This window comes from Malania oleifera, chromosome 5 (assembly GCF_029873635.1).
Source record: "Malania oleifera isolate guangnan ecotype guangnan chromosome 5, ASM2987363v1, whole genome shotgun sequence".
Lineage (NCBI taxonomy): Eukaryota > Viridiplantae > Streptophyta > Magnoliopsida > Santalales > Ximeniaceae > Malania > Malania oleifera.
The window spans coordinates 16,038,223-16,049,546 of record NC_080421.1 but is presented as its reverse complement, the minus strand read 5'-3'; the positions used below and the strand labels follow the sequence as shown (position 1 = coordinate 16,049,546).

The 11,324-nt window shown below is 38.5% G+C and overlaps 1 protein-coding gene across 1 annotated transcript; it reads left to right on the top strand.

Annotated features, from left to right (window-relative positions):
• The first annotated feature begins 8,353 nt into the window (after window positions 1-8,353).
• LOC131155679 (ethylene-responsive transcription factor ERF109-like) lies at window positions 8,354-9,491 on the top strand. Its single transcript, XM_058108980.1, has one exon. It carries the CDS (start codon window positions 8,464-8,466, stop codon window positions 9,280-9,282), a length of 819 nt encoding a protein of 272 aa, XP_057964963.1. The 5' UTR covers window positions 8,354-8,463; the 3' UTR covers window positions 9,283-9,491.
• The last annotated feature ends 1,833 nt before the right edge of the window (window positions 9,492-11,324 follow it).

Genomic DNA, 11,324 nt, shown 5'->3' with positions numbered 1-11,324 from the left:
CTACGTAGCATTAAAAATCGAGGGTCTTACTGCGTTATTAATTTGCATACTCTTATGTTAAACAATAAACAAGAATAGGTTCTGATTGACTATCGAAAGAGGCTTTTGGAAAAATTGGCGATTTGTTAACAAACAGAGAAAACGAAGTTTAATTAGCTAAATGAGTAAAGCATAGTGAGAAACTAGGTGAAATCGGTTTCCTAGAAGTTTTCACCATCATCAATTTGACACGTGGTATCTTGTTTTAAATTCTCCTGAATAGTTTATTTAAAGTAGCTTTGTTTAAATTTCGCAGTCTAAAATTATTAATTTTTCTAAATAAAATCAAGGTTAGTAAAATTTCGGTACTTGATAAAATTAAGACATCAATCCCTGAGGACGATACTTTACACATCATTATATTATAAAACTACGATACTGTGCACTTGCAGTTTGCACCGGTCAATGGTGTAGCTACCGACAGTGCTATATCTAATGACTGGGTCTCACTCTCAGATAATTAAACATAAGATGCAGAAATGAAAGAATGAGTAGCACCCGAGTCAAAAAGAACAATAATTGGGTATGATAGAACAGTAAATGTACCTGTCACCACATCAGTAGCAGTCTCTGCATCTCCCGGCATCAGAGCATATACCCGCACTGGGGCCACATTCCTCTACTGGCCACCCCGAGGTGCCTGATGTCCTCCCCTAGCTGTCTGCTGTCCTCCCTGATAAGGCTTGGGTGCTAGGAATTGGTCTTGCTGACCTGGGCACTCACGCATCATGTGACCGGGTCTCCCGCAATGATAACACACACCCTTGCCTACCTAGTACTCTCCCATATGATGTCTCCCGCATGTCTGACACACCGGGTAAGTCTGTGCACCCTGGTTCCCATGAGGTCCTGTCATCTGCCTCTAGTCACCCCTATCGCGACCACCTCTTCATGGACCCCTACTAGAGCCAGCCTGAAAACCCTGTGGTGCAGGCCTCTTCCTCTGACTCTGAGCTGCTACACCCCTCTGAATGCCACTCTCAATAATCGCAGCTCTGTCTACAACCTCTTTGAATGTCTGAGCCCTAAAAAAAATCAACTGCTCAAACAGATTCTGCGTCAACCCTTCTTCAAACTTTTTAGCATTCTTCTCTTCATCAGGTGCTAGATGTGAAGCAAAACGCAACAACTCGACAAACCGAGCCGCGTACTGAGATACAGTCATCTGCCCCTGTACCAAATGCAGGAACTCTGCTGCCTTCGCACTCTGAACAATAGTAGGGAAATACCGCTCGAAGAACATATCCTTGAATCGATCCCACGTCACTAGAACTGGAACCGGACTCTGCTCCTCTATCAGACGCGCTGCTCTCCACCAGCGCTTCACCTCCCCTGTCAGTTTAAAAGTAGCAAATGCTACCTTCTGCTCATCCGTACACGGAAGCACCACCAACATCTCCTCGATATCCTGGACCCAATTCTCAGCTACAGTGGGGTCATCTCCTCCAACAAAGGATGGGGGCTTAATACGTGTAAACTGCTCAATCGAACAACCACGCTCCCCAGAACTCCTGGCCATCTCAGCCATCACCTTCTGAGTGACACGGCGCAGCACAGCATTAGTATGTCCTCCACCTATGCTGGAAGGTCTTGGCCTGTCCTCCCTAGCATTCGTGCCGCTGCTTCCTGGATCTATCATGAAAACAAGAAACACACTTAAACACTTTATCTCCTATACAGACCTATCCTGTACCAACTCACAATAAATTACCTTCCCTGACTTTAACCCAATATCCAGTTCTGTCACCTAAACACACGACCCAACAATAGTTTACTATGATTTTCCTGAAATCGTCACCCCAGGAAAAACACAGAAATCACCACGGTAATCCTGTACCTAGACACAAAACAAACCTCAATTCCCTTTTCCTATACTCTGGTATTGCTTCTGCTGCACTCTAAAGTCTACAGAACCTAACAAACCTAGGCTCTGATACCAAACTATAACGACCTGCTTAATTAAATGGGTTTTTTTCTTTTTCCATACTATAATATTTTACATGCTCTGATACCATACTGGGGAAAAACTCAATCATAAACCTAAGCAGCGAAAAGTATAAACTGTATAAACAAGTCCATATCATACAATATCAATACCAGAGGGCTACCATGTTTTTCCCAAAATATACACATATCTGTTTTCCCAAAAATTCCCTCAACTATACCGGGATGTACAAAAACACTCCCAAAAACATACCCGCTCTCTAACAGGGCACTACTGAAGCCCTTCTATTTGCGAGCCTGGTCTACTCGCCTACCTGGATCACCTGAAAAATATATCAACACTGGGATGAGCCAATGCTCAGTAAGGAGAAATATGCTATTGCTAGTGTGTGGCAAATGAGCTACTATATATATATATATATATCATGAAATCTGTTTTCATATACACATGAATAACTGAGTACAAAAGTACAGTACAAATAATAGAATACACCACCCCTTTTCCCTATTGCTTAACATGACAGTATTATGGTTATAATTCAAACACTTCTAGTGTACATAAGTATAGTCCTTGTTACTGTAAATTCGTACGTATGTATTAGTAACTGAAACTGTTCCCTGTGGCTATCTGTGTGTCGTGACTTGCCCCCCTCATGATAGGGTTGTGTGGCCCGTAGGTTGGATTTAGCCTGGCTGGCCAACCAGGAATAAATCACTGAACTCCGTCAGTCGACCGGCCCACCTCAACCCATATCTGGATGGGGAGTCTAACCTCTTCAAGGGTCTAGGTGGTCGACCTTACCACGTATTATCTGAATAGGTGGTTGCACTAAATAAGTAACATAGTATCTGTAGTAACCGTACCATGCTCTGTAGCTACAAGTCCAACAGGGTCTGATATCATATAATATATTTCTATATATATATATATATATATATCTGATTTGTCATGATTCTGAAGTACTAAAATAATCATGATGCTGTATAAATTGTAACTGTAATTCATACATAATACTGAGAATTGAATAATCATAATACTGAAGTTGCGTGATCATAATACTGAAATTCGTGTAATCTTGGTATTGAGATCCATATAATCATGATACTAAAATCCATAAAATCATGGTACTGAGATTCACATAATCATAATAATAAAATTCATAAAATCATGAAACTAAATTCGTAAAACATATCCCCGTACCATATACATATTCACAAGCCAAACCATACTAAATACATAATTTTCGTAATTAAATAAATTGTATCATATTCTAAGAAATGCCTAACATAGCATATTTCCCTTACCTGACTTCTGGAACCTAGGTAATACAAGCCTAACACCTGCAAGACCTCCTACAAAACACCTTGAAACCAACATATGCCGGAACAAAATATCAGTATTTTTCCATCTATATCATTTCTTATAACTGCTAGAAAGCCAAAAACTAGCTAAAAGGTCTTACCCTAAATTTGGGATGAAATCCAACTCTGTTTTCCCAATAATCCGCTTCTGCAGATGTGCAGAGAACTCCACTAGGAGTGTCGTGGTAGCTTCGGATCTTCAATCCGGTGACTGGTGGGGCCGAAATCGAAGAGAGAAGGGAGAAGGAGACGTAAAGAGAGAGAGGAGAGAGAGAGGCGCGGTGAAAATGACAAAATATCCCGGTTTGCCTCCTTTTATACTGCCAGATTCGTCGACGAGACACGTCACCTTGTCAACGAGTCTTTATAAAATTCGTCGATGAAGCCCTGTGTTCGTCGATGAAATTCAGAGCAATCGGAAACCTCTCTCGGTATTTTCTCATCGACGAAGCCCTGTGTTCGTCGACAAAGTCTACGGCCTCCTTCTGTTTCGGTTTCTATTTTCTCTCCCTTTTTGTTTAAATTTCATTATTTTTCGGTTACTATACAATAGCGTAGAATCTAAAAGATTAGGCAAAGGAAGTGACTCATTGAGCTCAGAAGTACTCAGTGACACAACAATAATGGAAGGATGATAAGGAGTAATGCATAAAAGACATAGTTGGAAATAGGGTGTTGAGTACATGCGCATTTACCTTTCCGAATAGAAATATGAGGATCAACATCATGGGAAGTAGGATCATCAGATGAGGAAACCAAAGGCGTGGTAGTAGAAGTTAGAGGGGATTTTCATCCTTGGAACTGCCATCGTGAATACACCTGCAAATTAGGATGATCAATGCTATGATAAGGACTCGAACTACATATATGGAGACTAAGATAGTTCGTTAGTCAAAGACAATAGCGTAGAATCTGAAAGATTAGGCAAAGGAAGTGACTCATTGAGCTCAGAAGTACTCAGTGACTAGGTTGAGTAAGGCGTAGACTCAAAGAAGGTAACATCATCAGAAACAAAGAAGCGATGCAGCATAGGACTATAACAACAATATCCCTTTTGAGCATATGAGTAGCCTAGAAAGACACATTTTATAAGACAAGGATCCAACTTATCCACCCCAGGAGTTAATTGATGAACAAAGGAAATACACCCATATATACAAGGAGGGAGAGAAAATAAGGTGAATTAGGAAAGAGAATGGAGTAGCAAAATTTACCACTAATTGTAGCGCCCTGAACTCGGTGGGGCTCGGAGTGCTATTCTCCATACATATAGCCCTGATACCACGATTGTCACGCCCAAAAAAAAAATACTATATTGCACATAAAATACTATCTCTGATACCACGTCACTGATGACCTGGAACCTAGTGGGGCCCAGGGTACGCCTCCATAACTTAATTTAAAACCAGCAGCAGAAAATAATATAAACCTCAACACCATACCAGAGTACTAACCATTACCATTACATCAATATTTCCCAAAGACAATATTACATTCCAAAATATAAAAAAGTACATATATACATATCAGTGTCACATAAACACTTACTTTAAACAAAACTATATAAGACCCGCTCCGAAGCTTTCTAAGCTTGTTTTTTTGTATTTCCTGAAATATTAAAATTATTGGGGTGAGACACTTCTCAGTAAGACAGAATAGATTATTATCAATGTGTGGCTAATAAGAGTTTTAGTGTAAGCAAAATACATCAATTAATTTAACTTCAAATGAAATAGCATTTAAAACTGTACTCACACCTATATAATTTGAAAATACAAAGTTTCTTCTCAAAACATGCTTTGGCTCAATAAATTTCTCTGTTTATATAAATCTACATATATGCATAAAAAAATCTCCCTGACTAGATGTGACGCCCCGAACCCACCATATGGGGTCCGGGTGCCACGTGTTCTAATTATCTATATCTGATACCATAATTAACATGCACACATCAGAATATAAATAAATAACCTCAAATAAATACTAGAATTCTATATAACAACCCAAAAATGAATACTATAACATCCATATATCTGTATCCACAACCAACATTTAAAACATAACCCAGTACAAATATATCTGTATATATACCAGTATCTCACAATACCCCAAAAAGAAACCACCAAAAACAGTCCCAGCCCAGGCTTTCAAGCCCGATCTCCAGAAGAACCTGAAAAGTTGTTAATCCACTAGGATGAGACACTTCTCAGTAAGGGTGGGATAAATTATAACAGTGTGTGACAAATGAGTTTTAATATTTATATATCAAAATAAACTGATTCTCATATAATATCAATAACAACTAAGAAAACGTATCATGAATAACATCACTGACATCTGATATCATACACACATCCAATGTGCACAAGTACATAATTTTTATGCAGGCGAAAGTCCCCGAAGATAGGGAAGATTATCTGCCCATACAAATAGCTTCTCTCTACTCTGGTACCTAAAAGATACCTACCAGAGCATTCACCTTACTTAGTAAGCTCTCGGGTGGAGAATTATCTCGCTGTCAGCATACACATATTTATTATTTTAAAGGCGAAGGTTTCTGAGGATCGGGATATCTACCCGCCCATACAAGTAGCATCCCTTTGCACTGATACCCATAAACTACCTATCAAAGCACTAGCCTTTCTCAGCAAGTCCCTGGCGGTATGTTTACCTTACTCAATGCACACACATGCATTCACAATATGTTATATCATTATTATTATGCTATAATTAAATTCATATGCACACAAAACATCCACACAGGAATCATACATCTCATACTTCGTCTTCCAATGCCTCAGTATGTGGCTCACACAGAGCAACTGCGTACATATCAGTACGTGGCCCACACAGGCACCTATGTACTTATCTACACGTGGCCCACACAGACACCACTACATACACAGGGTACATAAAATGGCCCACACATTCGACATCATCCACACAAGATACATAACATAGCCCACACAAGCGCCATTATCCACACAGGATATAACATGACCCACATAGACACCACTCTAGCTTCCGCGACATGTGGCCCACACAGGCACCACTATTCACCAATATCCAATCCGCATGACTTACCCGTAGTATATCAGTAGAACAAGCTCCTCGACCTACCAATGTCCTACCCCATATAAATGACAATATGACGAGTTCCTCAACCTGCCAACGTCATATCATGATTTATATCTAGGCAATATAACAATCTCCTCATGCCAACGTTATATTGAGATGCATACGAATAACCACACCAGTTAGTTCACATAGATACATCAATGCATTACCACACAGGTATCCAATAGATCAATACATTCCCACACAATAATCCAACAGATCAATACATTTCCACACATGAGTCAAACAATTTCCACACATGAGTCAAACATAACAATTCATTTATCATGTCATAAATCATTCCAAACATCCCCACATGCAAGCCCAAATACCACAGCAATTCATACTCAATTTATTAGGAAAATTGTTCCCATGTCACACGAATTTAATATCATATGCAATTATCCCAAATATAAACCTTAAGCAAAATCATCATTTTCTAGTACTCAGGGGTTTTAAAAATCATATAAATAAATAATAAATTTCATATGCTCGTAAATAACCCATTCACCTTAATAAAATACTGATATAATTTTATTCCCCCTTACCTGATTTCTTGAACTTCGTTTGCAGGGTTCCCAAAATTATACCTGCAACGCTCACCCGAACCCTGATTCAATCAAATCAACCTCAATAAAATATTATTTTGACATTTCCTAATTTATAATAATTAAATAACAATTAATTTTTAAATAACCTATTTATCCTAATTTTGAGGCTATGCCTTCAACGATCCCACGAGAAATCTGCTCCGCTAGACTTGTAGAGAATCATCCCTAGATTCTCGTGGTGGTGTTTGATCGTCAATTTGATTTAAAATTTAAGAAAAATTGAGGTAAGAGTAAGAATTTGCCTTATCCCAGGAGATATGCCTACATTGCTCCAACGATAAATCCATTTCGGTAGAAATGTCGGTGGCGGAAAATGGAGTCGAGTGGTATTTTCATATTTTCAATTGGACGAGAATCCGTCGCGAAATCGTAGAGATCTATTTTAGGTTATATCACACATAAAACTTATAATTTTGTCTTTGTACAAATTTTATAGGTTGTACAAATTTGAAAATTTTAAATATTAATATAATTGGTGAGTTATAATTTTTAGGTAAAAAAAATCACTTATAGATATATTTCTACATTTTAGTGAGACTGAAAGACAATCAATTTTTTAGTTATAAATGATATTGCTAGCTATTTGAATTTTGCATGACTTACCTCAATGCATGATTTTTGTTATGGTCTAAATATAAATATTAACATTTAATATTTATATTTATCATTAGCACAAAAAAAAAATAAATAAATAAAAGTTCACGAGAGTTTTAGATAGTTTTTAAACCTATAATTTGTCAAAATTATTTTTATAAAAATTTTTAAAATCTCAAAAATATCGCATTTGTAAAAAAATTAATGCAATGTTTTCTATCTTTTTTTTTTTATTTTTATTTTTACTATCAATAGAAGAACCTTTATCATATTAATTAAAAAGAATTAATATGCAAATTTAATTTAATTTTTTTTTTATAATAAAAAGTAGTCAACATCCTGAGAGAGAAAAGGCAACTTCTGACCCACAAAGTGGACCGTGGGAATCAATCCTTTGAATGTCACTTTATCAAAAGCCAGGTAATCCAAGTCACCTGAAAAAGGGGCAACTGTTTCTCCTCTTTCATAACCGTCCAGCGGGCCGCGTGGGCTATCTAGCTTACGTCATCTGCCATGTCATCGCCATCGTGCCTTCCTCCCACTCCTGCTACGTCACCAGTTACTCTTCAATATACCCTCACGTGCGCCTAGAAGTCTTCAAACCCGTGTGTGAACGGTGTCCTAGCTGGCATCCACGTCACTCCCAGCCCAAATATATCTGCGAGCTGCGACCACTCTCCCTCCAGTATCAGCCGTCGCTCAAAACTCAAAACTCAAAACCCAACACTAAGAGCCACCACCACCACACTGCTACGGCGACAGGCCCACAGCCACCACCAGGGCCGCCGCACCCCCCATGCAGAAGCCATCCAAGAAACCCAAACACAGCGGCGACGGGGCTCCAGCCGCCACCTACATATCCTCGTCACCCCCGCCCCCTCCGCGTCTCACCCACGAGGAGGAACACTCCGTCATGGTCGCCACCCTCAAGAACGTCATCGTCGGCGGCGCCAGCACCTCCCAAGAAGTCCCTCTTCCGCCAATGTTGGCGGAGTTCGCCACCACTTCGCCCACCTTCAGTGGGTCCAGCGGAGACTCGGTCTTCTACCTCTCCTATCCCGACACGTGTCACGTCTGCGGAATCTTCGGTTGCCTGGGGTGCAACTTCTTTGAGCATTCGATTTCAAACCCGAACCCGAGCCCGAACCCGCATCCGAATCCGACTTCGAATCCTAATAATAATAAGACGACGAAGAAGAAGAAGAAAAATAATTACCGGGGAGTGAGGCAGCGACCGTGGGGGAAATGGGCGGCGGAGATTCGAGACCCGCGGCGGGCGGCGAGGGTTTGGCTGGGAACTTTCGACACGGCGGAGGACGCGGCGCGTGCTTATGACCGCGCCGCCATCGACTTCCGGGGGCCGCGGGCGAAGCTGAATTTTCCGTTTCCGGAAAGCACCGTGAACGAGAGTTCGCATTCGGAGCAGCAGTTGCAGCGAGAGAATCCGGCGAGGAGCGGCGGTTTCGCTGCGGAGATTGTTACGGCGGCGGAACCTTCGAGCCGGCAAGAAAATTTCTGGGGAATGGTTGGGGGAGAAGAGTTTCAGGATTGGACGATGATGATAAACTTCTCGGAGGATTCGCCAGATTCTGCTACAGGAAGCATGCAAATATAGTTTTTTTATATTGTAATTAGTATATATATATATATGAGGGCGTGTTCTTTTGATGTTCTTCTTTCTCATGCATGTAAGAGTGGTGTTATAGTTTCTTGGTAATATTTTTATATGTGTTCTATTTGAGAACATAAATTCGTGAATATAAATTGTAAATTGTATGAATTTGAATAAATTTGAATGTAAAAGTATCTATAATTTTACTTCAAGATACATAATTTTAAATTGATGCATGGCAGTAAATTCATGGTACAAAAATATATTAATATTTATTTTATTTTTTTTGGAGCAAAAATTAATATTTTTATTAAATAAATAAAATTTTATTTAATTCACTCATTTGAAGAAGATAATCATTTTATACCAATTATCTGTATTCATACACAGTCAATAATATTCCTTTTCCAACTCAAATGGTCTGCATTTTTCTTTTTGTAAAAGTAGTTCTTAAATTAAATGAACTAATTAATAAATTCCATCTAAACCATTATTTCCATAGAAATTTCAACATCTGCATATTTTTCTTCAATTTCTTATATGTCAATATTAAAATATCGATATAAAACTCCCAGGCAAATGACCAGTGACCCAAAATAAATAAGTGATTTATATTTATACATAGATATTCAATTAAGAAATTAAGATAATAAAAAATCAGGTGAGCAGCCACCATGCTTATAAGGAGGGTAAAGGGGAGGGGTTATAATAATGTTTAGCACGTGGACAATTAAAGAAACACGTGGGGGAATGGACGGACCATATCTTAAGAGGATACGGTGATTTAGGAAAAGGAGTGAAAAGGGTGTGGAAGCATTTTTTTGAACTTTGATAATGGGGGCTGTCAGTTTTCAATTTGCCTTAAAAAAGAAAGAAGGATTTATATATCAAATGTGAGGGGGTCCCTACACCATGGCTCCCTCCTGCTTGCTGCCAGGGTTGCTTCATTAATCACATCAATTAATTAACACATGATTAATTAACTTATTAATTTATATGATGTTTGGATTCCACAAGTGGACCAAGGGTGTGTAATCATATTTCTATTGTTCATACTCTTAATTAAGCGTGTTATATTTGATCTGTCATTGTCTCTCCATCATCAAAATTTTTGCAGCCATCACCTTTCATTAATTTATAGTTTACCTAAAAGCAGGTCAATGATATATTTTCAGGAGAAATTTAATTAATGTCGGCACCAATCTTCTAATATTTTTTAATGGGTATTGGCTAAGTTGTTCTAGATTATTGATTAGCTTCATTTTTGTTCCTAATTTATTTATTTCTCTTTTACATTTGAAAAATTGTTTCAATGTCGGACGTGCTATTAACCTTTTAAGGTTTTTGATAGAAAATTACGGTGAGGGACAGCTACCCACCTTGTGGTGTACGTCCATATATTCTTTGAATGTAAGGAAAAATATATCTTTGAGAATCTTATGGATAAGACAAATTGATGAAGGAGATTTGTTTGGTAAGGAGAACAGGAGGCAATGACAATTCTAAAATAGAATTAATTATTGATGTTGATTTTGTCTAGTAATAAGGCTATTAGTAACGGTTTCAAATTAGTCGCTAAAGCGGTGGTTACTAATACTTGTTAGTGATAAATTCTAAAACCGTCACTAATAATGTAGTATTAGTGACGGTTTTATTCGGTAAGGTTTGTGCCCAGTTGATCCCCTAAATACTATCAATAATTCTCTAGGGAAAAAATTGAAATACAATTTAGGCAAAGGGGGGGGGGGGGAGAACAATACTAAGCAATTGATTTGATAAACCTTTTATATTATTACCGAATCATACCCCCATAAATGACATCCCTTTGGGGATCTTGAATCAACTTATAAAGGTCAAGAGGATAATTTCTTCTCAGTGAGACTGTGCAGAGATGAATCCTCTCTATTTGGTAATCTGTTGACGTTTTTCCCAATCAAAAAATGCATTAGTAGTGACAGTTCTAAAAAACGTCACTAATATAAGACTATAAGACTATTAGTGACCATCTTTCTCTTCAAGAATTCTACTTAAGGACATGTTCTTCT